The sequence below is a fragment of the Aegilops tauschii genome, chromosome 1 (genome assembly GCF_002575655.3).
Source record: "Aegilops tauschii subsp. strangulata cultivar AL8/78 chromosome 1, Aet v6.0, whole genome shotgun sequence".
NCBI lineage: Eukaryota > Viridiplantae > Streptophyta > Magnoliopsida > Poales > Poaceae > Aegilops > Aegilops tauschii.
In genome coordinates, this window is record NC_053035.3 from 379663555 (window position 1) to 379691289 (window position 27735).

At 51.5% G+C, this 27735-nt stretch overlaps 1 protein-coding gene across 1 annotated transcript; it reads right to left on the reverse strand.

Moving 5' to 3' along the window:
• Positions 1-9695: 9695 nt before the first annotated feature.
• On the reverse strand, positions 9696-12764 carry LOC109753144 (cysteine-rich receptor-like protein kinase 15). Its single transcript, XM_020312067.4, has 7 exons — positions 11815-12764; positions 11444-11587; positions 11219-11349; positions 10908-11118; positions 10588-10825; positions 10353-10506; positions 9696-10267 (listed from the first exon to the last, which is right to left on the reverse strand). Exons 1-7 carry the CDS (start codon positions 12644-12646, stop codon positions 9935-9937), a joined length of 2043 nt encoding a protein of 680 aa, XP_020167656.1. The 5' UTR covers positions 12647-12764; the 3' UTR covers positions 9696-9934.
• Positions 12765-27735: the final 14971 nt, after the last annotated feature.

The window sequence follows — 27735 nt, forward strand, 5'->3', positions numbered from 1 at the left end:
GGGACGGTGATGATGTTCATCGGCCCAGGCATCTTCAGTGTGTTGTAGGCGTAGTGCGACGCTGCCATGAACTTGGCTAGTGCCGGGCGGCCGAGGATCCCGTTGTAGGGCAAGGGGATCTCGGCTACATCGAAGACAATCCTCTCCGTCCTGTAGTTCAACTCGCCTCCAAACGTCACAGGCAATGTGACCTTCCCCTTCGGCTGGCACCTTCCCAGGTTGACCCCTTGAAACATGCCCGTTTCCTCGAGGTCTCCATCAGGAATTTGCGGCCTTTTGATCACAACGGGTGAGATCAAGTTCAGACCGGCCCCGCCGTCAACCAGCATCTTGTTCACCTGGAGGTTGCATGTCATTGGTGAGACCAACAACGGCAAACACCCGACCGCAGTTGTGCGGTCAGGGTGGTCCTCGGCGTCAAAGATGAGGGGCGTGCTGGACCACTTCAGCGGCTTCTGAGCGTCGAACGAGGGCTCCGCTGTTGTGATCTCACGCGCCCACTGTTTGAGCTGGCGGTGAGAAGTATGCAGCGGCTTCTGAGCGTCGAACGAGGACCATCGACGCACATGGCCTCTGTAGCCTTCTGAAACTCTTGCTCGCCGGACTCGTCGTCCTCGTCATGATCATCGTCTTCTTGCTTCTTATCGCGGCCCCGAGCGGGCCTCTCTTGCTGGTTATCCTTCCCGCGTGACCTCCTTGGCCGCCATGCTTCTTGCCGGATCCCTCGGCACCATCCTGGCCCTTCTCCTTGTCCCGCCTCTCATACTCATCTTTTTGCTTCTCAGCAAGCAGCTCGACTTGCCGGCAGTTCTGGAGGTCGTGGCCCTTGGTGCGGTGGATCTTGCAGTACTGCTTGTCGAAGCCCCCTGGCTTGTCGGCAGCCGCCAAGGCCCGGCAGGTGGCGCACCCGGCTATTTCCTTGCCGGGGTCGTCGGACTTGGCCTTCTTGGCAGCGCCGGTGTCCTCGGATCCCTCGACGGCAAGCACGGTCTTATCCTTGCGTTTCCTGTTGCAGCGCCGGCCCTTCTTTGTCGGGGCGGCAGTGCCTTCGTCCGTAGAGTCGGTTTCCGCGCCGGGGTACTTCCTTCCCTCTTCGGCCCGGGCGCATCTGTCGGCCAGAACATAAAGTTCGGCCACATCCTTGACCTTGTTCATTGCCAGCTCTTCGCGCATCTTGCGGTTGCGCACGTTCTGATGGAACGCGCTAATCATGGCGGCGGGATGAACATCGGGGATGTTGTAATGCACCCGGCTGAACCTCTGGATGTACTTGTGCAGGGTTTCCCCTTCCTTCTGGGGAATGATATGCAAATCACTGGCCTGGCCATGAGCTTGGTGGCCTCCAGTGAAGGCACCAACGAACTCATGGCACAGATCCGACAAAGAAGAAATGGAATCCGCCGGCAAGTGCATCAACCAAGACATGACGTTGGGCTTCAGTGCCAATGGGAAGTAATTGGCAAGCACCTTGTCATCGCGAGCTCCGGTAGCTTGCATCGCGATGGTGTAGATGCTGAGGAACTCTGACGGATGGGTCTTGCCGTTGTACTTCTCGCTGACGTCGGGCTTGAACGTGCGGTGGGACGGCCACTAGAACTGCCGCAGCTCACGGGTAAAGGCTGGACAACCCACCTTGTAAGGTAGGCCGCCGGACCCCCCCCCCCAGTGCTGGGTGGTCCATAGCGGGTCCCGCCCACTTATCCGACTAGTGGCGTGTATCGCGCCGGCGCTCGATGGTGGTTCGAGCGTCTTCATGGGCTCGCTCCCGAAGGACTTGGTGCTGGTCGCGGTGGGTCCGTTGGTCGGACGACGCTACAGAGATATTATCACAAGCGTCGTCACGACGGATCGACACCCGCGGTGGCTGGCGAGGAGGAGGAGAGTGCACAGTGGCCGCAGCACCTCCGGCCCTTCCGCCGCTGGCATGCGGTGGTTTGACGGAGCGCCGGCCTGAGGGCCCCGTCGGTCATGGCTCGTCTTGGTTGGCGATGCCGAGAAGGCTCCAGATGGTGGCCCTCCACTCATCGAGCTTCTCCGCAGCAGGAGGGAAGTCGAGGAGTAGCTGCGCGCGCCAAAGCTTCCGCTGGCGTGGGTGGGGGCGAGAGCTGCGTGGACCGTGCTGCGCTTCGACTTCTAACCACGTTAGAAGGAGCTCTATCACGGTCCAGCGAGTGCGTGCCATTTTCGCCAGCACTTCGGTGGGCATGCTGGCCTTCTTCGTCACGTAGATGATGCACAGGACTCTTCCTACGGCGGCGTCCGGGGTCTCCAACGTGGTGGCACTGCTCATCGCGCGCACCCTGGGAGGAGCGCGCTACGGGTGCCGGCGTGGGCGTCCTGGAGGCTGCTGCGCCGCCCGCAGGGGGCGCATCGATACCCCTGGAGGGCCCCGCGACGCCTGCGGTGAGGGCCAGCCCCGTCTTTGGATTTGGCGATGCACGGCCCGTCGTCTGGCGCACGAACGACGCCGCTCGCCAGGCTCTGACTGTCAGAGCGATGCTGGTGCTCGCGGGCCGCGGCTCGGGTTCTGTCCGCGACCGGCCCGCTGCTCGTCCGCACTGGCACGGGTCGTTCAGCTCCCGACGAGCCGATCGCCGTGATCGTCTTCTTCTTGGGAGCCATGGCGATGAAGAACCACTAGGCTAACTGCTAGATCAGATTCTCACGACTGCGCCCCCCTACCTGGCGCGCCAAAGATGTCGGTGGAAACGACACCTATGGGATCACTGGAATCCCTTCTATGGTTGGCGGGAGCGGGGTTGTGAGAAGAGCAGGTCTAATAGGAAGCACACAGATCATTTACCCAGGTTCGGGCCGCGAGGATGCGTAATACCCTAGTCCTGCTTTGGTGGATGTATTGAGTGTTCTTGTGTTCTTGAGCTAGCTACGGGGTGTAACTTGCCCAAAAAAGCCGAATCCCTCTCCAGTATGCCATGGGCCTCCTTTTATAGTCGAAAGGGGCTACGACAGTGGCACACAGGAGGTGGAAAGGTCTACAGTGTTGCGAGCTTATCGCCCGTATTACAGGACAAGACACATTTAATGCATCGCTTAGGTGTCCCTTAGCTTTATCGGGGACGGGAATGAGGCCCGTCCCGTCCGTCGCCGCCTCGCCTTGCTTCGACACGCACCCAGGCCAGCGATGCATGTGGCGCCATGTAGGCAGGCAGGCAGCTGAGGTGGCGTGGTGGTAGGGTCTTCACGAAGATCTGCATGCCACCACGTAGGTGCTTGCTGAGTTGGCTCGGAAGCCGCTCGTCGCCATGCAGGCGCTTGCCCAGCTGGCTGGGCTGGCAGCTGCATGGAAATGGTGGTGGATTCTTGGCTGGCGCGGGCCTGGCTGTGGCCCTCCTGACGCCTTCGGCAAGGGTCCTGCCGGGGGGCCGGCAAGGGTCTTGCCGTGGCGTGCAGTCGTCCTCGGCAAGGTGCTTGCCGAGGGTCTTTTGGATTTCCTCGGCTAGGATCCCGCCGAGGGTCACCGTCTTCTGGCCCTCATCTGATCTTGTATGCTCATGATCTTGACAAAGATCTGCATGCCACCACAGAGGTGCCTCCCGAGCCTTGGCGGCCCCGGCAAGGATCTTGCCGGGGGAGTCCACCTCGCCCCCTTGCTCTTTGTGTCTCCGATCTTGGCGTTGCTTCCGGTCGCCTTGTACCTTCGGCTTCTCTCCGGTTTCCCTACTTTGCCCTGCTATGTGTGGCCGCGGCGCGTGGCTCTGACTGCCCGTGCACAAGTAAAAGGGTCAAAAGGAGAGCCCCTGGTTTTGTACACCGACACATTTATAGTATTCGAATTTCTTATGATACTCCCACTATTCCGAATGAGAAGAAATTTGCTTATGTGGAGAGTAGTAAAATTTCTATGCGTATGCATCATGAAAAGAATGCTTTATGTGATATTTATATTACTGAATTCATTCATGATGCTACTGAAAATTATTATGAGGGAGGAATATATGCTTGTAGGAGTTGCAATAATATCTAGTTTCCTCTCCATGTGTTGAAAATCTTGAAGATATGCTTGTTTTGCCTTCCTATGCTAGTTGATTCTTGTTCCCATAAATTGTTAGCTCACAAAATTCCTATGCATAGGAAGTGGGTTAGACTTAAATGTGCTAGTCATATGCTTCATTATGCTCTCCTTGCGTTTCAATTCTTATCGTTTATGTGAGCATCATTGAAATCATCATGCCTAGCTAAAAAAGGCATTAAAGAAAAGCGCTTGTTGGGAGACAACCCAACATTTACCCCTACTGTTTTTGTGTGTTCATATGATTATGGTACTGTAGTAATCATGTTTTATATCTTTCGTTTCAATAAAGTGCCAAGTAAAGCCTTTGGGATAGAGTGGATGATAGTTGACTTGATTCAGTGCAAAAACATAAACTTTTGTGCTCGGTCCAGGAATTTTCAAAATTCACTTGAACGTACTTTTGATCTGACTTTTCTACACATGATTGATATACAAATTTCCTAGATTGTCCTAATTTTTTAGAATTTTTGGAGTTACAGAAGTATACGAAGTTTCCAGATTACTACAGATTGTTCTGTTTTTGACAAATTATGTTTTCTATGTGTTGTTTGCTTATTTTGATGAATCTATGAGTGGTATTGGACGGTATGAACCATGGAGAAGTTGGAGTAAAGTAGATATAACACCAATATAAGTAAAGAGTGAGTTCACAACAGTACCAAAAGTGGTGATTTTATTTTCTTATACTAACAGAGCTTACGAGTATTCTGTTGAGTTTTGTGTTGTGAAGTTTTCAAGTTTTGGGTGAAGTTTCGATGGACTACAGAATAAGGAGTGGTAAGAGCTTAAGCTTGGGGATGCCCAAGGCACCCCAAGGTAATATTCAAGGACAAACAAGCATCTAAGCTTGGGGATGCCCCGGATGGCATCCCCTCTTTCTTCTTCGTTCATCAGTAACCTTACTTTGAGCTATATTTTTATTCACCACATGATATGTGTTTTGCTTGGAGCGTCATTTTATTTTATTAGGATATGATTGCTGTTTTAATAATATCCCAAGATCTGAAATTCTTAAATGTTAGAGAGTCTTCACATACTTACATAATTATTCGACTACTCGTTGATCTTCACTTATATCTTTTGGAGTAGTTTGTCATTTGGTCTAGTGCTTCACTTATATCTTTTTACAGCACGGCGGTGGTTTTATTTTGAAGAAATTGATGAACTCTCATGCTTCACTTATATTATTTTGAGGGTCTTTCTAAACAGCATGGTAATTTTCTTTGGTTATGAATTTAGTCCTAATATGATAGGCATCCAAGAGGGATATAATAAAAACTTTCATATAAAGTGCATTGAGTACTATGAGAAGTTTGATTCCTTATGATTGTTTTGAGATATAAATATGGTGATATTAGAGTCATGCTAGTGAGTAATTGTGGATTGTAGAAATACTTGTGTTAAAGTTTGAGATTCCTGTAGCATGCACGTATGGTGAACCGTTATGTGAGGAAGTCGGAGCATGATTTATTTTTTGATTGTATTCCTTATGAGTGGCGGTCGGGGACGAGCGATGGTCTTTGCCTACCAATCTATCCCCCTAGGAGCATGCGCGTAGTACTTTGTTTCGATGACTAATAGATTTTTGCAATAAGTATGTGAGTTCTTTATGACTAATGTTGAGTCCATGGATTATACGCACTCTCACCCTTCCACCATTGCTAGCCTCTAGTACCCCGCAACTTTCGCCGGTACCATACACCCACCATATACCTTCCTCAAAACAGCCACCATACCTACCTATTATGGCATTTCCATAGCCATTCCGAGATATATTGTCATGCAACGTTCCACCGTTCCGTTTTATTATGACGCATACCATCATTGTCATATTGCTTTGCATGATCATGTAGTTGGCATCGTATTTGTGGAAAAGCCACCTCTCATAATTTTCATACATGTCACTCTTGAGTCATTGCACATTGCGGTACACCGCTGGAGGCATTCATATAGAGTCATATTTTGTCCTACGTATCGAGTTGTAATTATTGAGTTGTAAGTAAATAAAAGTGTGATGATCATCATTATTAGAGCATTGTCCCATGTGAGGAAAGGATGATGGAGACTATGATTCCCTCACAAGTTGGGATGAGGATCCGGACGAAAAAAGAGAGGCCAAAGATCCCAAACAAAAAATAACAAAAAAAAGAGGCCAAAGAGCCTAAAATAAAAAAAGAGAAAAAGAGAGAAGGGACAATGTTACTATCCTTTTTCCACACTTGTGCTTCAAAGTAGCACCATGATCTTCATGATAGAGAGTCTCCTATGTTGTCACTTTCATATTCTAGTGGGAATTTTTCATTATAGAACTTGGCTTTTATATTCCAACGATGGGCTTCCTCAAATGCCCTAGGTCTTCATGAGCAAGCAAGTTGGATGCACACCCACTTAGTATCTTTTTGAGCTTGAATAAACTTATAGCTCTAGTGCATCCGTTGCATGTCAATCCCTACGCACTCACATTGATATCTATTGATGGGCATCTCCATAGCCTGTTGATAGGCCTAGTTGATGTGAGACTATCTCCTTCTTTTTTGTCTTCTCCGCAACCACCATATTCTATTCCACCTATAGTTCTATGTCCATCGCTCACGCTCATGTATTGCGTGAAAGTTGAAAAGGTTTGAGAACATCAAAAGTATGAAACAATTGCTTGGCTTGTCATCGGGGGTGTGCATGATTTGAATACTTTGTGTGACGAAGATGGAGCATAGCCAGACTATATGATTTTGTAGGGATAACTTTCTTTGGCCATGTTATTTGAAGAAGACATAATTGCTTTGTTAGTATGCTTGAAGTATTATAGTTTTTATGTCAATATTAAACTTTTGTTTTGAATCTTATGGATCTGAATATTCTTGCCACAATAGAGAAGATTACATTGATAAATATGTTAGGTAGCATTCCACATCAAAAATTCTGTTTTTATCATTTACCTACTCGAGGACGAGCATGAATTAAGTTTGGGGATGCTTGATACGTCTCCAACGTATCTAGAATTTTTTATTATTACATGCTATTATATTATCCATCTTGGATGTTTTATATGCTATTTTATATTATTTTTGGGACTAGCCTATTAACCTAGAGACCAGTGCCAGTTTCTGTTTTTCCTTGTTTTTGAGTTTTACAGAAAAGGAATATCAAACGGAGTCCAAATGACCTGAAAATTTACGATGATTTTTTATGGACCAGAAGAAGCCCCCGAAGCAAAAGAGTTGGGCCAGAAGAGTCCCGAGTCAACGACAAGGGTGGAGGGCGCCCCCGCCCCCTAGGGCGCGCCCCCCTATCCTGTCGCTGACTCATGGACCCCGCTGACTTGTTCCCGACGCCAAAAATTCTGATAAATATAGAAACCCCCAGAAATAAATCTAGATCGGGAGTTCCGCCGCCGCAAGCCTCTGTAGCCATGAAAAACCAATCGGGAGCCCGTTTCGGCACCCTGCCGGTGGGGGAATCCATCACCGGTGGCCATCTTCATCATCCCGGCGCTCTCCATGACGAGGAGGGAGTAGTTCACCCTCGGGGCTGAGGGTATGTACCAGTAGCTATGTGTTTGATCTCTCTCTCTCTCGTGTTCTTGATTTGGCACGATCTTGATGTACCGCGAGCTTTGCTACTATAGTTGGATCTTATGATGTTTCTCCCGCTCTACCTTCTTGTAATGGATTGAGTTTTCCCTTTGAAGTTATCTTATCGGATTGAGTCTTTAAGAATTTGAGAACACTTGATGTATGTCTTGCATGTGCTTATCTGTGGTGACATTGGGTTATTCATGTGATCTACTTGATGTATGTTTTGCTGATCAACTTGCGGGTTCTGTGACCTTGTGAACTTATGCATAGGGGTTGGCACACGTTTTTGTCTTGACACTCCGGTAGAAACTTTGGGGCACTCTTTGAAGTTCTTTGTGTTGGTTTGAATAGATGAATCTGAGATTGTGTGATGCATATCGTATAGTCAAACCCGCGGATACTTGTGGTGACATTGGAGTATCTAGGTGACATTAGGGTTTTGGTTGATGTGTATCTTAAGGTGTTATTTTAGTATGAACTCTAGGGCTGTTTATGGCACTTATAGGAATAGTCCAATAGATCGATGAGAAAGAATAACTTTGAGGTGCTTTCATACCCTACAATAATCTCTTCGTTTGTTCTCCGCTATTAGTGACTTTGGAGTGACTCTTTGTTGCATGTTAAGGGATTGCCATATGACCTAACTATGTTATCATTGTTGAGAGAACTTGCACTAGTGAAAGTATAAACCCTAGGCCTTGTTTCTAAGCATTGCAATACCGTTTTTGCTCACTTTTGTTATTAGTTACCTTGCTATTTTTATATTTTCATATTACAAAAACCTTTATCTACTATCCATGTTGCACTTGTATCACCATCTCTTCGCCGAACTAGTGCACCTATACAATTTACCATTGTATTGGGTGTGCTGGGGACACAAGAGACTCTTTGTTATTTGGTTGCAGAGTTGCTTGAGAGAGACCATCTTCATCCTATGTCTCCCACGGATTGATAAACCTTAGGTCATCCACTTGAGGGAAATTTGTTACTGTCCTACAAACCTCTGCACTTGGTGGCCCAACAACGTCTAAAGAAGAAGGTTGCGTAGTAGACGTCAATAGACAAATTATTGTTGGGCAATTGATAAAAAAAAGCAAATAATTATGACGATATCCAAGTCAGTGATCATGTATATAGGCATCACGTCCAAGATAAGTAGACCGAAATGATTCTTCATCTACTACTATTACTGCACACATCGACCGCTATACAGAATTCATCTAGTGTATTAAATTCGGAAGAAACAGAGTAATGCCTTAAGCAAGATGACATGATGTAGACAAGATAAACTCACATATGAATAAGCCCTGTATTTTACTTTAATAGCAACGATACATACGTGTCATCTCCCTTTCTGTCACTGGGATATAGCACCACAAGATCGAACCCATCACAAAGCACCTCTTTCCATTGCAAGATAAATCAATCTAGTTGGCCTAACCAAATCAATAGATCGGGAAAGAAATACGAAGCTATAACAATCATGCATAAAAGAGTACAGAGAAAACTCAAATAATATCCATGGATAGATCTGATCATAAACTCATGACTAATCGAATCCCAACAAACACACTGCAAAAACAATTACATCAAATAGAACTCCAAGAACATCAAAGAGGACATTGTATTGAAGAACATCGAGAGAGACAGGAGCCATATAGCTACTAACTATGGACCCGTAGGTCTATGGTAAACTACTAACGCATCATCGAAAGGGCAGCAAGGGTGATTAGAGCCCCTCTGTGATTGAATCCCCCGCCGACGGAGTGCCAGAAAAGGTCCCCAGATGAGATCTCTCGAGAACAGAGGCTTGCGGCGACGAAAAAAGTATTTCATGGACTCCCTAGTAGGTTTTCTGATTTTTGCGAATTTATAGAGATGGAGTTAGGTCAAACGGAGGCTTGTGGGCCCCACAAGGTACCAGAGCGCGCCCTATCCCCTTGGACGCGCCCTGGTGCCTTGTGGGCTACTGCTTCGTCTTTTCGTCCCCTCCCGAAGCTTCCACTATGTATTGTTCAGCTATGTACTCTGTGATGTTACTTTATTTATAAAGCGGGGCGAAAGCCTATTTTGAGAACTTGAAGAAAGACAAGGAAAAACAATGAGTGACTATATCAATGATTACACCAACTCAAGATGAGGTGTTTTCGGTCGACTAAAACATAGCATTTCTGCGGAAAAATTAAACGACTTTTTTTAATGAAATAAAATAAAATAAAATAAACGACTTAACACAATCGCCTACATACGGCCCACCCACACTGCTGAAAGTTTGGACGGCGATGCCACCAGAAGCCCAGAACACCCTATTTTCAAGGCCGCCCGTTCACCGGGGCTCCAGGTCAGAAACGGAGGCGTCGTTGACATACGGCCCACGAACAGCTCCCGCCGGAGCCTGTGCCTCGCGCGTCGTGCTCATCCCCAACGCACCCGCGCGGCCCGAAACGACGTAGGCCGGCGGCGTCGGCACAGGGAGCGTAATCGAGCGGCTGTTGAGCATGACGACGACCGCCGCCATGCCTGGCCGGAGGTGCGCGTCCTCCTGGACGCAGAGCAGCCCCACGTGGATGCACCGCAGCATCTCCGTCGGCTGGAGCCCGTCGGCCGAGCAGCCATCGAGCAACCCGGACACGCTCCCACGGTTCCAGTGCCTCCAGACCTGTACACGCAGGGGCATAATTATTAACCAATTATACATTGACTGACTGATCCGTCATGAGCAAGGTCGGTCACACCACCCCTACCGTGGTCAGAAGATCTTCGCCATTAGTGCCCGGATATTGGGCGAAATTGTTGCGGCGACCCGCGATGATCTCTAGTACCAGGACGCCGTAGCTGTACACGTCCGATTTGGCGGAGAAGATGCCGTGCAGGGCGTACTCCGGCGCCATGTAGCCACTGCATTTCAAGACGGACACCGGATTGTTAGCTACTAGCTCGGTTCACGTGCACCGCCATGACCTGTTATAACAAACTCACTAGGTTCCGGCGATGTGGCTGGTGTTCCCGACGCTGGCGTCGACGCTGAACAGCTTGGCGAGGCCGAAGTCGGAGATCTTGGGGTTCATGTCGGGGTCTAGCAGGATGTTGCTCGCCTTGAGGTCCCGGTGGATGATGGTCAGCCTCGAGTCTTCGTGGAGGTAAAGAAGGCCTCGCCCGATCCCCTGGATGATCCTGAACCTGTGCCCCCAGGTAAGCTCTTGGCGCCTCGCAGGATCTGAACATGTGCAAATCCATCGTACTTATATGTCAGCTGGATATAACAGTTGGGGATCTGAAACTAGGTGCCAAGTGCCAACCGAATAGAATCTTGTCGAGGCTTCTGTTGGGGAGGAACTCGTAGACGAGGAGCATCTCCTCCTCCTGGATGCAGCAGCCGAGCAAGCGCACCAGATTCTTGTGCTGGAGCTTGGCCACCAGCACAACCTCGTTCCTCATCTCCACGAGCCCTTGCTGGGAGGTCTTGGACAGCCTCTTCACCGCGATCTCCTGCCCGTCCCGCAGAACGCCCTGACCGACCAAACCACACCAAGTCGATTGTTCAGTTCAGAAAATGGAAGCATAATCAGTTGGAGACGGATGCTCATGTTCCAAGTTGAGTGTACGTTACTTTGTAGACCGGCCCAAACCCGCCTTCCCCGAGCTTATTTTCTTCAGAGAAGTTGTCAGTGGCAGCCCTTAGAGTGCTCAGATGGTACAACAGAGACTCTGAGCTTCCCATGTCTGTTCCATCCTCACTGTCTGCTCACAAAGACAAACGGTATAGTAAATTAAGCCTGGCTGGTCTTCTTTTTTGGAGATTTTTTTGCTATATAACCGACCGAGAAGCACTCACCGTAGTTGGATATCTGCACATGTTCGTGTGGTTTCTTGTTCTTCCTCTTGCAGAGATACAAAGCAACCGTCAACAGCACCAACAGCACCACAGCAACAGGAATGGAGACGAACAGAGCTATCTTGGCTGTGGCGTCGTCGTTTTCTGCACCCACAACGAAGATTCGTCGTCAGTCACAGGAAATTCAGAATAGTTTACCCTATCTTCTAGTTCAGTCGCTGTCTGAACTTTCAACCCGAAAGAAATGTCTAATCAAAGACGCAAGACTGACACGACAATTTCAAAACAAGAAAACTGTATGGCCACAAATGTCAGCCAGCTAGAAACGCGTGGGCGTACGGACAGCGAAGTTGACGGAGACATTGACTCACCGGCGCGTCCCGCAGGGCCGGACTGATCGCTGCCGTTTACTGCTGGCGGCGGCGGTGGCGGCGGGGACATCGCCGCCTCGGCGGCCTGGGCGTTGTAGAAAAGGTTCACCTCGTACCGGATGGAGCAGCTCCGGGCGATGCTCTGCCCCCCCTGCTTCCCATCGCAGGCGGTCAGGATGGACGAGACGGGTCCGGCGAGGCAGCGGTTGCAGTCATCACCGGCAAGGTCGCGCGTGCACTGGGCCATGCCGTAGACCTTCGTGATGGACGTGATGTCGGCCGCGCCGGCCGCGAACATCCGCGGGGACGAGTACGCCGCCCTGCGGGTGAGGTTGCTCATCAGCGCGCCCAGCTGCGTCCGGAACAGCTCGGGCTGCGTCACGTTCCCCGTGTTGCAGAGGCCGAGCATCGACGACGTGTCGGCGGCGCCGAAGAAGCTTGAGTTCGAGTAGCGCAGGAGGCAGTTGTCGTAGATGAGCATGGAGGTTTTCTGGCCGGGGCACTTGGTGGCCGCGTCCCGCACCGAGCCGTCAAGGCACGTGCGACAGTCGGATGCGCTCACGTCGGCGCGGCACTGCGCGAGCCCGTACGCCTTGTCGGACGCTGCGCCGGTGGCGTTCTGGGCGAACCCGGACGCGACCGACGTGGCGGCGGGGAGGGAGGAGAGGAGGGCGTCGAGGTTGGCTTGGAAGACGCCGCCGCGGGTGTAGTTTGTGTCGCTCGGGCACTCGGTGTGCACCAAAGTGTCCGCAGCGGCGTTGGCTGCGCCGATAAGGAGGAAGAGAGAGTACAGGGGCCTGAGGCTACGCATGGCTCGTGGGGAGGGCGCCATTGTTGGGTTCGTACGCGCAGCCAAACCAAGCGAAGAAAGCAATATGCAATTGGGTGCATGGACTGGGAGAGGAGATGCATGGCCTGGGGTGCACAAAAGGACGGTGGATTGAGTTGTGGACCATGACTAGTCCTCGCACGGGAGACTGAGACTATTCCTCACGCGCTAGGCGTTAGCGTGCTGAACCCTCTCACCGAACATTTCTTGTTTTTTTTCGAAAGTACGTCAATGGCGTACCATATCTTTATACAAGGCAGAAAGCATGTACAAGAACGAATAATCGTGAGTGGACATGCGGCTACGCGCGGTTGATATCCACACCGCTTGCCCCCACGCGATTCGTGCAACTTCAATACACGCTAGCCGTATAATTAATTCCAACCCCTGTATCACAGTTGGTATAGGCGCGTATTTGCGAACCTGACATGCGTATCACCTGGCCTGCAAGGCAGCTCTGGGCATTCAACCGAGCCTCGGGCCGCTCCCAACCCAGCCCCAACGGCTAGCTGCAGGACAGCTCCTCGTTGTATTTTCAAATAGCTGGCTGGCTTATAAATGCTCATGCCGACGAACCATTCTTCCCAGGTCTCCATCTCTCAGCTTGCCGCAGGCCACCAGAGAATGTGCCATGTGCACCGAGGCAATTTGTGCATCCAATGCACCGGTGGATTTTGGACCCTTGGATAAAAAAGTAACGGGCCACATTTTGGTCAAGAGTTGGACTATGCCTTTTTTGCAGAGGCAGCCCTGTACTTTGTATAAATTAACCTGCACTCCACAGCACACACTCCCATCAGAAATCTGCATGTTTTATGTTTTGACCCAAACACAAAATGATTCATATATTTTGAACCGAATGTTCGATTTCAGATCTGTTTTGACTGTCTTTTTTTTCTTGACGATATCTTCGAAATAAAATCAATATTGAATATGTTTTCAAAATATTTTTTTTGCTTTTCTGAAACTTGATTCGGAACTTGATGTACCGAAAGCATGTTGCACGCGAGACACATGTATGAGAGAGAGGCGGATGTTTCTCACCAGCAAATTACAAAATTTATAAATGTTGCAGTCAAGTTTCGAGTTAAGTTCGAAAAGGCAAGAAATATTAATTTTCAAAGATATACCTAATATGAATCTTGATTCAAAGATCTCGTCAAAACAAAGAAGGTAGTCAAAACGTTTCCAAATCAGATATTTCATTTAAAATTATATGACCCCTTTTTTGTTTGAAGCAAAAAATTAAGCACACCGAGTTATTTAGAGGGCAGGGAGACATGAGGTGTGGGTTGATTTTGATAAAATAACAGGACTATTCTGCAATGTTTCAACAATCCATCTACGAGTCTGATCATATCCCTTCGATTTTTATCCAATGACTCAAATAGCAATGAAGCATCGTTTGTGAGCATGGAGCATTAAGCCCGGCTTTGACCGAGGTGGACGTAGTGAGGAATGCGCTAATCGCGTGACCAAGTGCTAAACTAATTAAACTACGACAAGTAGCAGGGACGGCATCGATTGCACCGTAACCACCCCAAGGGACGGCATCGATTGCACCGTAACCACCCCAACGGCAATAGGTCATCAACCAAGCAGCCGACATGCGTCAAAGGAAACTAAATTCACCAGAGGTAATGAATACACCCATCTGCCATGCAACCTGTCGTAGTACTAACTTAAATGCCGCCCTGGGCCACAGCCGTGGTGTATAGCAAACGTATTCACTGAGTTGGTAATTAAACTGTCCGGTATTTGCGAATGGACTATATTAATTAGCCATCGCGACGCACGCGCGGACGGGCTGGATTTCGGCAGCGCGTGGCTGCATGTCCCAAAAATCCGCGTCGTGTACAAGAAGCCTAATCAAGATGCAAACATCCGGTGGCTGATTTACAACTTCACTTCACTCCAACTAGCCCTAAACTAACTACTTACAAAACGTTGTAGACCTCCTACACCCACTCCTGCTTGCCTCCATTCCTCAATCTCGCTGATAATTAAGTCCGAGAGGCTCTGCGGTGACCTTTGCTGGTCGACTCTGTTAAACACTCTAGCGTTTCTTTGTTTCCAAATAGCCCAAGCTACCGCGGTAATCAAGGTGTCAAATCCTCTTCTGTCTCTGCCCATGAACTCTCGCCTCTCTCTCTCGGCCACCAGACGGCGAGGGTGTCAGTGCTTGATGGGATGTGGGTGCTAAGGCCAAGCCTGCCAAAGACGTTGTGCCACACCTCCCTCGTGTAGATGCATCCAACAAGAATGTGCTCGATGTTGTCCTCCTGTTGCAAACAAAGGAAGCATGTCGAAGACTGCTCATCTAGCCCGTGTCTGGCCCTACGATCCGAGGTTCATACCCGATGTTGCAAAGCGAGCTAAATGAACAGTTTGCACTTCAGCGGTGCCCAGCATTTCCAGGTGCAGGTCGCTGTGCTAGACTTCTCAAAGTTGATGAACAGGTTGTTGTAGACTGATTTTGCCGTATAGACTCCCGATTGCGAGCAGGTCCAAGTGAACTTGTCTGGCCTCCTCGGGTCACGTTCCACCGTGGCAATAGCTTGAGATAGGTGCATTTGTTGAATCAAGGCACTGTAAGAGTGATCCCCCTCGCAATCAGCCCTCCATTGCTCATTCTCCATTGCCTGCTGCACCGTCCTGGTGTTGAATATGCGTTTCTGCACCGTGGCCACTAACTGGGGGGCGAAGTCCATTGCCGAGCAACCGTGGATCCATTTGTCACGCCAGAAAAGCACCTTGTCTCCCGGGCCGACCTCAATATGCACCAGCGTGTCAAATACCAATCGTGCATCCTTGTCCTCAATCATCGGAAGTCCTTGCCACGGCCTTTTGTGGATCTGTCCTTCGAAGCCATTCCCACCGCACCCGGAGAGCAAGGCCATGTGTTTTCAGGTTTAATACTCTGAATCAGACCCCGTTGCCAAGCTGCGACAAACTTCCTGACTTGATCTAGCATCGGTTGCCACTCCGCTCTTGTGAGGCTCCGGATTGCGAGCGTGAGTCCTAGGTACTTGCAGGGGAACTCCGAGATGTTGCATTGAAGCATGTCCGCCACCCTGGTTCTGTCCTCCTCACTCCCTCTGATTAGGATAGCCGAAGATTTTCGGTAATTGATCCGCAGACCAAAGGCTTCGCCGAATGCGCTAAGTAAATTCCTCACTCCAATCAGATCTTGGCTCGACGGCCTGATAAACATGGCCACATCATCAGCATAAATAGACAATCTCTGGATCGCCGATATGCCCGTGAATGAGCTTATGATTCCCAATTCAGTGGCCTTGTAGACTAGCTTTGTGAGAACATCCATCGCGATGACAAACAAGAGCGGAGAGATAGGATCTCCTTGTCTGAGTCCGCAGGCATGCATCAACTTATGACCTGGGACTCCGTTGACTACCACTTTAGTGCTCGTAGATTGTAGAAGATCTCAATCCAAGTGATCCATCTAGTAGTGAAGCCCTTGGCGCGCAGAACCTCATGAAGGAAAAGGCCAGGAGAGAGAGTCAAAAGCCCTGGACATGTCGAGCTTTAGGAACAAACCCACAACCCTTCTCGCGTGGATTTTCCTTGCCACTTGTCTGACAAGGAGGAAATTGTCGTGTAGGTGTCTCCCCTTGATGAACGCCGACTGGTTCGTCTCCACAATTTCATGAATGGTACCCCTCAAGCGGTTCGCTAAGACTTTTGCGAACAGCTTTGGAATGTTGTGTATCAGACTAATGGGTCTAAAGTCCCCAATTTCCCCCGCATCCGCTTTCTTAGGTATCAGCACTATATGCGCCTTGTTGAGCTTGGTGAATCCTCTTCCATCCCCCACCGAGAGCTTCAGCATGACAGCCAACACATCCTGCTTAATGATCGGCCAAGCTTGCTGGTAAAACGCGCCAATGAAGCCATCTGGGCCAGGCGCCCGGTCCGGAGGCATCTCCTTAATAACCTGCCATAGCTCCTCTTCAGTGATCAACCCATCTAGGTCTGCAACAGCCTCGCTGGCTTGGATGTCCAAGAATTGGAGAGCAAGCGTGTGCTCTCTTGCGGTGGCCGTGCCCAGCAACCGCTCATATACTGTGAAGAAGGCTTCTTCTTTTCTCTCCTGCTCTGTGATAATCTCATCCCCTACTCTCACATGCGCAATGAAGTTTTTAGACCGGAGCCCATTAGCCACAGCCTGAAATAGTTTCGTGTTCGCATCACCTTCCTTGATCCATCTCAACCCGGATCGCTGCCTGTCAATAGTACGTTCAAGAGCAGCCATCCCCAGGAGGGCATGCTTCAAAGTCCGGCGAAGCCACGGCTCTTTGCAATCCAGCACCCTCCTCTCTTGCGCCACATCCAACCGTTGAATGACCCAAGAAGCGATCCTCATCAGCAGCTTAATATTGCCAACCTTTCTTTGCCCCCAAGCTTGTAGGGAAACTGTAGTGTTCCGGAGAAACGCATCCAGTCTCTTGAACGGGTCAGTGACCAAAGGGTCGCACACCCAAGCTGCCCGGACCTCCTCCTCGAATCCCTCTAGTTTTGTCCATAATAGCTCAAATCGGAATCTTCGCTTCAGACAGAATCCTGCGTTCATGCAGAAGTGCAGCGGTGCGTGATACGAGATGCCCGTGGAGAGAGCCTGCAACAAGTAGTCTGGGTTATCCGTCTCCCAGTCTACCGAGATGAGGAATCGATCGATCTTGGTGAAAGTAGGAGTCTGGCGCTCGCTCGACCATGTGAAAGTTCTGCCATGCATATACATCTCCTTGAGTTCCAAGTCATCCACGAATTGGCAGAATTTGGACATCATTATCCTATTTAAGTTATTGTTGCTCTTCTCCGAGGCCCTGAGGATCATGTTGAAATCGTCCAGCACCATCCATGGCCCAGGGCAGGCCATGCGTCTACACGCAAGTCAGCGAGAAATCGCGTCTTCAGTTCGTCTCCTTGTGGTTCGTAAACCGCAGTAATCCACCATGGTTCCCCCACTTTGGTGTGCACCCTCCCAGTCAAGGCGTTTGCATCATGCTGGATACTATCTACCAAGAGAACGGAGCTATCCCATGCCAAAAGAATAGCTCCCCGTGTGTCCTCCGCCGGTAAGTAGTCAAAACCATCAAAAGATGGCCCTAGGCATTGCATAATTGTGAAGTGGTCGATTACATCAAGTTTAGTCTCTTGGAAACACACCAAGTTGACACGGATCGTGGCAACAAACTCCCGTACCGCCTTACGTTTAGCTGGATTGTTCAGTCCGTGAATGTTCCAGCAAAGCACCTGTGGGTGTAGCTCCATAGGCATGAAGTACACCAGCGCCCAGGCACAAGCGCCTAGCTGACACTAACCACCACCTAATTGCTCGCTTCCAATTCAGCCATCGACGGAACAGCCTTGCCAAAAAGGGTCGGGATGATGCGGATATGCTGCTCACGTAGAGGGGAATCGAAGAGAGCCTTAAGCTCATGCACCCCTCCATCATCCACCTCCAAGTCGTCCGGCACCATGCCCAAAGTGTGCAACAGCATGTTTTCTGCCAGGCTGTCTTTAGATCGCTTCAGAGGTGCCGACTTCTTGGAGGCTCTCGTAGTCCTCTTCGGGGTGAAAGGTTCAGCTTCAGGACGTAACTGTGACGCTTGCGCTTCCTTGAGCAGTGGTGGGGCTAGCTTCTTGATAATGTTGGCGCAGAAGCTTTTGAGTTTGTTGTAGACCACCGCCTCTTGTGCCGTCATTCCCTCCGCATAAGTCCCGTGGTTAGTTAGCTCCACAAGCACCAAGGCGAGAGCTAGATCAGCTCTGATGTCCCCCTCCGCCTCCACTTCCCTTCTTGAGCGCTGCATGGCCTCAGCAGGCTCCAGCTCTTGATTCTGCACGTACGTCGCCATGCATGCATTAGTTGCATGATTCCCATCCGAGTGGGCCCCTCCCTCGTCCTTATCCTGTCCAGTTGGCGCAAAAGCCAGTCCCTCCACCAGAATCTGCATGCACTCGCTCCCGAGCCAGCGGTTGGCTGCTCCAGCTGCATGCCCTGGCACGACTCCCTGTGCCCAATCCGCGTAACGGCAGGTTCCTGGGTGGGCTCCACCTGCCTGATCACTGGTGGGTCCTCTTTCTCTTTCATCTCCTCCTCTGTCGGGATAGGTGCATCCTCCTTCTCTTTTGTCCCCACCTCGGTAGTGGTTGGTGTGACTTCGATCCCCATCCCACTGTCCCGCACTCCAATCATTGGCCTCGGGCGGGCGGGCACCAGATTCGAGGGATCCGATTGGATAACCCTCACACCCGCGGTCTCCTGTCGCGTCACGGGTGGTCTGGAAGCTCGCCACGCCCTCTCTCATGCCGCCAGTGTCATTTGAATTGATGCCAACCTGTGCCATCGCCCTGTCCTCTCTGGTCTCTGGCGTAGCGCGTGGCCCCACCGGTGCGGTCAAACGGTCAAAAGCTGACACCCTAAGCGAAAGCCTATCTTGGACTGTGTTGACGGGCCCACTGGCCGAAATCAGGGGTCTCTCTCATCGGCGGCAGCCCCCATTGAACTTCGGTGGCTGGCCTCATCGCCGGTGAGGTAGGAGCTGCAGAACTTCTCCTTCGGTGTCCTTCTCCAGGTCCTCGACTATCCCTCACGCCAAACTGCCACTGCCTCCTTGCCGGCGGCAAGCTGGGGCCGCTACCATCCCCATTGCCGTCGAACTCATGCTCCGAGTCTGGGATGCCACTCTGCCCACTGTCCGAGGATGCCCTGAAGAAGAACGGCTCGTCTCTCTCCTCAAACTTAGCCACCATATCCAGATGGATTAGAACCTTGTATTGAAGCAGCGAAGGCGCAGCCAGCGGCGCCACCAGTCCCGGCTCGGGGATCGCTAGCCAGCGCAGGGTCGGGATGGCCTCCGGGTCCGGTGTCCAAGCCGTGAGCTTGAAGGCAGATAGATCACGGCGCGAGCTGGTTTCCGGCGCCACCATGTCAACCAGGCAGGCGAAGCCAAGCAGATCCTCAACCACCTCCCGATCCCAAGCATGTGGGGGTAGTCCTTCCAGAACCAGCGAAACCTTAAAGTTGAACCTGGTGTGCACAGCCTGCGCTTGACGATTCCACTGCCTGAAGAAGATGCGGACTCCATTGAACTCGATGGTCGGCTGCCCTGCCACCCGATTCCTGTCTTCTGGCCTCTGGAACACAACCAAGTAGTCCTCAGGGCGGTAGTGGTGGATGGAGACCCGCTCGGGCCTGATTTCTAGCAAGAACTCCAGCGGCAAATCATGTCTGGCGCCCGCGGCATAGGCCACCATGCTGAGCTGCAGACGGCGCTCGAGGTCGCCCATGGCCGGCGTGCGGCGAACGATGCAGAGCTCGGGAGGGGTCATCTCTCCGTAGGTTGGGTACTGGATGAAGGCGGAGCGCGGGCGTGGCCATGTCGGGGGCGCGCCCAGTGCGGCAGCAGGAGGAGGTGGGGGGAGCGGGGCCTCTGCCCGGCGCCCCGCACCACTGACGCTACCCGGCGAAGTCCCATCGCGCCGCGCCACCTTAGCAGCAGTCTGCCTCCTAAGATCTTCCTCCGGCGAGGGGCTCCGGGGTCGCTTGCAGTCCTTGGATTCATGGCCTGGGAGCCCGCACCGAAAGCAGACAACTTGGTTGGTGCAGTCTTTCTTGAAGTGGCCCTCTTCAAAACACTTGTAGCACAAACCCACCATCTCTGGTGAGGCTTGCCGGCGCTCACCGGATGAGGCCAACTCGTTGGGCCTCGAGGCCCTGTCTTCTTGCCCGCACCGCCAGCGCTCCTTCCCAGACAGACAGGGTCGCTCCTAGGCCGGCTCCGTCATCAGGACCGCCGCGCCGGGGTGCGCCTGGTCCTGCTCGCCCGAGGACTCCGAGCACGAGGAGATCCCCAGCCCAGAGACCACCCGCCGCTTGCCAGCCGGTCGGGCCGAAGAGCCCACAGAGCAGGGGCTGCCGGCCATGGCGGATCTGGCACCGAGAGGCAGGGGGCTAGGAGAGGCGCAACGGGGGGAGGGAGGACACCGCAGTCGGGTGACAGGCAGCGGGGGAGAGGTGGACGCCGCCGTCGGAGTGACGGGCGGCGGGGGGAGGTGGAGCCGCCGCCGGAGTGGCGAGCGGCGGTGGGAGAGGTGGGAGCGCTAGGATAATATAGACACGTCATATGTCCGAACATTTCTTGTCAAATCTATGATCTCCGATCCCTCGTGGCCTCATCATCAAACTTCCGCATGCAACATTTTTCACATGTATGCAACATCGTTTGCGACATTTATAACCTCTGTTCCTCTAAAAAAATCAGACGAAAATGTTACAACTGGCGGCGCGGGCGGGCAGCTGGTGCTGCCCTCTGGGCGTGGTGGTCCTCAGCGTGCGGCAGTTGCTTATGTCTTCACGGTGCGGAACCAGCTGAGGGGTCGGGGTGACGCGTCTGTCGGTGAAAATCGCGTCGACTTCGGTCTTGGCGGACGATGGCAACGTCTTTAACGTCGTTGTCAGTCTATGTCACTCCGCTCGGAATGTCTGAGGAGAACTCTAGATCTGGCTCTTCCGGATTGGACGATGGCAAAGCCTTCGGTGTCGTTCCCCCTCTGGAGGCATTGTTTTGGAATAGGTGTTGACACGAGGGGCCAAGAGGTGGAGCGATGTTGCATCTTACCGCATGTTAGAATAAATCCGAGGCATACCATCGATCATCCGAGGACCAAGCAATCACACGAGCACGACACTGAGGTTTGTTAACGAGGTTCACCGATATGGCTACATCCCCGGGGCTTGACAATGGGCGCTCCTCCCCATGACACCGCTACAATACCGCACCTGGTCGCCTTGGACGCCGGCACATGCCACCGGCTTCCCCTGCGTTCCTGTGCTATTATGTTGGCATAGGTTACATCGTGTGTCTACCCTCACTATATATGAGAGGCCTAGGATACAAGTGTCCTATTAGGACACGACTCCATATCCTATTTAAACAAAATACTACTCAGAGTCCAATTGTAACCTACCTTGTACACAATATTCGACACAACTCTAACAAACTCCACCTTGGCGAATATTCTCCACCACCTTGAATTCGTCAATGCGTCAAACTTCCATGTACATTGGACTTGAGCTTATCCCATGAGCACTACTACCACTCCAAAGACTCCATATGACTCCACCTACGACTTGTAGTCCCTTCATTTCTTGACCACAGTCAATACTCGAGCAAAATTAAGTTCCTTGTTACTCTAGTTTGTGCTCCCAACTTCTAGAATATCCGTCCAACACCATCACACACTGATCACTGACCTGCATGAAAGTGAACAACACACATATTGGGTGTCACACATAAGAGTTACCTGAACTCAACATCACCGCTCCTTTCTTGACCGCCCGTCTGAAACTTGAAGGAATTTCATCGTTGCTTGTAGTCATCCCGAGTCAAATTCGCAGTTGTCTCACCACATGTATGACCACCAGAGCCCTGGCCCATCTCCATGTCCCGTGCTAACCGCACGCCTCGCCGCTATTACCGTGTCGAGCCTCCACTGTCCTGGTCGACTCTCAAGGGTCGTGAAACCACACAACTCAACCCCCACTGCAGAGTACCATCGATCATCACCGACCGATGACGAGTTTTACGCTTCCATCAGACCACTGGGCTCCGGTCCGAATTACGTGTCCCTCGCTTTTTCCAGCTGAATAGGCTTCGACTCTTTGAGCTCTTACGCTGTAGCCCCTCACTCGTCACTGAGTGAAGTCTTCCAGACTCCAGCTCCACCTTCAACATGACTCCATGGTAGATGATCAGTCCACCCACACGCCCCGTCGACTTCAAGCTCCGTGAGTACACCACCTTGAATCAACCCCGCGCCATGTCTTGTCAAAGCCACACAAGCCCTCGGGGCCTACGCCACATGTTTCCACGCCCAGAAGTCAGTCACCATCAGCATCACGCACCTATGTCGTCGTCGCTGATACCACCACCGTCTTCTGTACCAACCAACTCACGTCGATCCGTCAGACTGTCTAGTTCAACCCATCCGAACTTATCTGACTGCAACCATGCTCCACTCTGCGTCGTATCCGCCCGCACATCTGTGCATGTCTTAGACGCCATGTGTATGCATGATCCAGTATGACGCACTTATCCACGTGCATCTGCAGCCTGTCCACGTGCATCTGCAGCCTGTCCACGTGTTCCAAGCCATCTCAGCAAACCAACCCAGAAAAAACTTCCATGCAAACTGCACAAATCTTCTTTTTTCCTATCACTCTTTGTCGTTGCTTCTCCGTGCATCTTATAGCAGAAAATAGATCGTACTTGATCCAACCAAAACTGCTCTTGTACACACACGTGAACCTGGCCGCTCCCTTTTTTCAACAAACAAATCTGAGGTGCTCCACAGCGTACGGACGTAGGCCTTCTGATCAGCAGCAATTCTCCACTTTAACACACGCATACCAACGTGGGCATCCCCCAGCCCCAGCACAGTGCAGGCCTCCAGCACACATAGCTTGACTAGGCCTCGCCAGGCCATAAACCAAGTCTTCCAGTGCCATGGCCCACTACGCTGCACCTGGTTTTCATCGATCCGATCTAACCTGCAGATTACGCGATACATCGCGCTACCACCGAGAACTCCGCCAGCTGAACTGCATCGCTGCTACTGCAACTCACACGCGTCGCTTGACGCTCGCCCGATTGATCGCCGCGCGTCTCAAGTACACGCGCTGCCGCCGATGCTTCTGCCTTTTCTGATTACTGTTTCCAATCTCGTCGAGAACCACGCCGCAGCCGGCTGCATCTCAAACTTGTACATCCTCTAGATCAACAATCTGCAGCCTCCTCGTAACCTTACTCTGATACCACTTGTTAGAATAAATCCGAGGCATACCGTCGATCATCCGAGGACCAAGCAATCACACGAGCACGACACTGAGATTTGTTAACGAGGTTCACCAATATGGCTACATCCCCGGGTGTTGGGGATATTACTACTAGGTGTAAACTGGCCAAGGAAGCCGGGTTATCCCTACAATGGGTTGTTTATACTTAAAGCCCATGAAGACAAGGAGTAAAGCGGTTTACTACAGAGACTCGAAGGCCCAAGGCCCAAAGGAAGATTAAGGCCTGTAGCTATAAACCGCCATGTAATTCATGACTTGTATTGTAAGGTATGACAAAGTAGAGACCGAGCCGGTATGTGTATAAACCGGCATCGGGAATCTGTAAGCCGGTGGGCGTCGACCTGTGTATATAAAGGCACGACCCGGCGGCGGTTCAAGGACAAGAAACAACAACTCGAGATCTAGGTAAAGCCATTCTGCTCCTTGATCCTCGAGACCACAGCAATTCCATCACAACTGGACGTAGGATTTTACCTTCACCGCAAGGGGCCGAACCAGTATAAACCTCTCGTGTCCTTTGTCCGTTTTAACCCCTTTAAGCTAACCCGTTGCGATGGCTCCACGACTAAGTCCTTTCGCTAGGACATCTGCCGTGACAAACCCATGACAGTTGGCGCCCACCGTGGGGCTATCGCACGATGGTTTCGAGTTCTTGAAGGGCAATTTTGAAGGACTCAAGGGATACGCCATGGGCCGGATGACCAAGAGTCGTCGCGGCAAGCTCTACATCGACGACGCAGGCTAGGGCCCCGAGGCCGGCTCAATCGAGTATGGGTACCGGGTCCCCTTTGGAGGAATTCACGTCTTCATCGGCAAGATCGGCGAGCCGGGCCCTGAGCCGGACATCTGCACCGACCTCGTCGAGACGGCTCAGCGTGCAGGCCCTGCCCGGGTTCAACCCGCCGTGAAGCGTGCGTTCGTAGGATTTATCAATGGTGCGGAACTTGAACCGGCGTCTGATGGCGAGACCGTCGTCTACTCAGATGGTGAGTCGTCCACCGGGGAGACCGAATCACTGTACCAACTGCAAGATGGCCAGTTTGGGGGCTATTCCGATGGCGACAGTATTCCGGACCCCTTCGATCTGCCAAACCGGGTGGCGATCTTCATGGCCGGCACGCAACCAGCGCTCCACTCTTCAACCGCAGCAGCGGTAATTTCCGGATCAACAGCGGCGGCAGCAGCCGGGGCAGGAGGCCCCGTGCGACCGCCAGCTCAGGTTCTTTCTGATTTGTTTGATGTGCTGGCAACGCTGATGGCGGAGGTTAACCCGGCGGATCAGGATGCACACAATGCGGAAGTTGTGAAAGTAAAAGATCAGATCTCTCAGGCAAAAGCCGACTTAGTTGCTGAGGATACCAGGATAGCCGCGGAGCGGGCCGCTTTAGAGGCACAAGCACAACAGATTCAGGCAGAAAATTATCGTCTCCTGTTGGATCAGAATGCTTCAAACGACGTGTTAAGGAGAAGGCATCGGTCACGACTACCACCGGTTTATGAGGCAATGAATCTCTTTGGCACGCCAGGAACAGGAACCAGTAATCCGGCAGCGGTGAACCGGATTGAGACGCCGAGGACCGGGGCACTGGATCAGCCATGGGTGACGGATCCCCCTCGACGGACCCATAACCCGCTGCAGGATGTACCGGCGCCGCCGGGTCACTTGTCCACCCCTTTGGATAACATGATCACCGCCGCACCACGATTAGCCGCTATTCCAATGGAGGGTGAATCCCCAGCGGCGGTTGAGACGCGACGTGCTAGGGATCTTCTTCAGACGGCCATGATGCAGCAGCAGGCTTATTCATATAGCCGAGACAGAATTCATTCAACCCCACGCCCGAGCCCGAGTTATAGCAGGCACATCGATGAACCGGCTATGTCAAGCAGTGCGCGGAACCGAGACGCTCCTCGAGGACCTAATCCGGCGTGTGGTGGGGCAAATGCTCAGGATGTGGTGAACAACGGAGCACGTCGAGAGGCCGAGTTAGCAGCGCAGGACCGTCAGCTCACTCCGGCTCGTCCGGTGGCTTCCGTAGAGCAAGGCCTTACTTTCAGCTCTTGGGGGGTGCCCTGCCTTGTCCCGGCATTGCGAAATGTATGGCTGCCCAAGGATTTCAAGGGCCCCCGTAAGGTGCCTAATTACACCGCTGATGTGCCTCCCGAGTCATGGATTGAGAGTTATGAGATGGCTATGGAGATGTTAGATGTGGATGAAGCGGCCTGCGCGAAATATTTCGCTATGATGTTGGATGGAACAGCTCGCACGTGGTTGAAAAGCTTACCAGTTAATTCCATTGGGTCGTGCGCTGAGTTAAAAGCCCGGTTTATAGCAAACTTCAAAGACACGTGCAAGCAGCCTATGTCAATTGTGGACTTAGCCGCCTGCGTCCAGGGAGAAGGCGAGTCAACAACCCATTGGGTGCGCCGGGTTTCACAGATCTTACATTCTGCGGATCGCATCAATGCCGACTCGGCGGTTATAACATTGGACGGTAATTGTCGGTTCCAGCCTTTAAAGTTGAAGTTGGGACGGCTCAAGCGTCACTGCAATGACATGGGAACACTTATGGCTACTCTGGTTAACTATGCTGATTCTGATAGTACCAAGGACCCCGAGTCTGACGATGACAAACCGAGGAAGGGAAAGAAGAACGGCAACGCCAAGGGGCAGCAGCATAACCCGACGGGCCACAATAATAATGGTAAGCGGAAAGCAGATCATAATTCAGATTTCGTGGCTAACACCAATACACAGAGTAATGGTCATCGTCGTAAAGGAAAGCCGCCCCCAAGAAGGGCAGAGCCCAGTCCTAATCCGGAGCGCCTGAATTACCTATTGAACCAGCCCTGCCCGAAGCATGGAACGCAGGACAAACCGGCCACGCACCTCTGGAAAGATTGTTATATCATGCGCGAATTCAAAAATTCAGATTTCTTCCGGAATGATCATGGACCATCTGGCGGTTCAGGATCCGGGTCCTATGGGCCAGGTTATGGAGGAGGCAACTCCGGTTCAGGATTTCAAGGCAATCAGGGTGGACATGGCAATCAAAGCAATCAGAGAAACCAGGGTGGTTATAACCAATAGGGATCGCAGCAGCAGCAGTCAGGGTACCAAAGTCACCCAAAGCAGTTGAATAGTGGACAGTACCACGTTTTCACCACCAGCTTATGCAAACGCGATCAGAAGCTTCATAAACGAGCGGTGAACTCGGTTGAACCGGCAGTACCTTGTTATTTGCGATGGTCTGAGCAGCCTATAATCTGGAGCCGAGAGGATCACCCGCCCCGGGTTGACAATCCGGGTCATTTGGCGTTGGTGGTGGTGCCTCAGGTTGGAGGTTATAAGTTCACTAAGGTGCTCACGGATGGAGGCAGCAGTATCAACATCTTATATTATGACACCTTCCGTCGTATGGGGTTGACAGATAAGAATCTTAAACCGTCGAACACTGTTTTCCATGGTGTGGTGCCTGGCAAATCAGCTTATCCGGTTGGTAAGATAGCTCTGGAAGTCACTTTTGGAGATGAGTATGACTCAAGATCATAGACATTGACTTTCAAAGTGGTGAAAATTCAAAGCCCGTATCATGCCTTGTTTGGACGGCCGGCTTATGCTAAGTTCATGGCACGACCCTGTTATGTTTATCTGCAGCTCAAGATGCCGGGTCATAAAGGGACTATCACAGTACATGGAAGCCGCAAGATCGCTTTGGAGTGTGAGGAAGGTGATGCGGCCTATGCTGAGTCGGTTTGTGCAACAGAGGAGTTGAAGTTCTATAAGGACAACGTTGATCCGGCGGACATGACTTCTTTGAAGAAGCCAACCACGGAGCATGATCCGGCCTTGAAGTTTAAATCGGCTGATGAGACTAAGATGGTTGATTTTGTGCCCAGCGATTCATCCAAAAAGTTCATCATCAGTGCAAATCTGGATCCGAAATAGGAAAGCGCGCTCATCGAGTTCATCCGTGAGAATCCGGATATCTTTGCATGGAAGCCTTCTGACATGCCAGGTGTACCGAGGGAACTCGCTGAGCACACCCTTAATATTGATCCCAAGTTTAAACCGGTCCGACAATTCCTTCGCCGGTTCAATGAAGAGAGGCCCAAGGCTATTGGTGAGGAGGTAGCCCGGCTCTTGGCAGCAGGGTTCATTATTGAAGTTTTTCATCCGGAGTGGTTGGCTAATCCGGTGCTGGTGCTT

Bases quoted from the DNA above. Each gene is read 5' to 3' on its own strand.
- LOC109753144 (XM_020312067.4), bottom strand. From the start codon at position 12,646: ATGGCGCCCTCCCCACGAGCCATGCGTAGCCTCAGGCCCCTGTACTCT. The intron at 11,588-11,814 runs GTGAGTCAATGT...TTGTGGGTGCAG, and splicing joins CGGCCCTGCGGGACGCGCCG to AAAACGACGACGCCACAGCC. The intron at 11,350-11,443 runs GTGAGTGCTTCT...CTTTGTGAGCAG, and splicing joins TGTGCAGATATCCAACTACG to ACAGTGAGGATGGAACAGAC.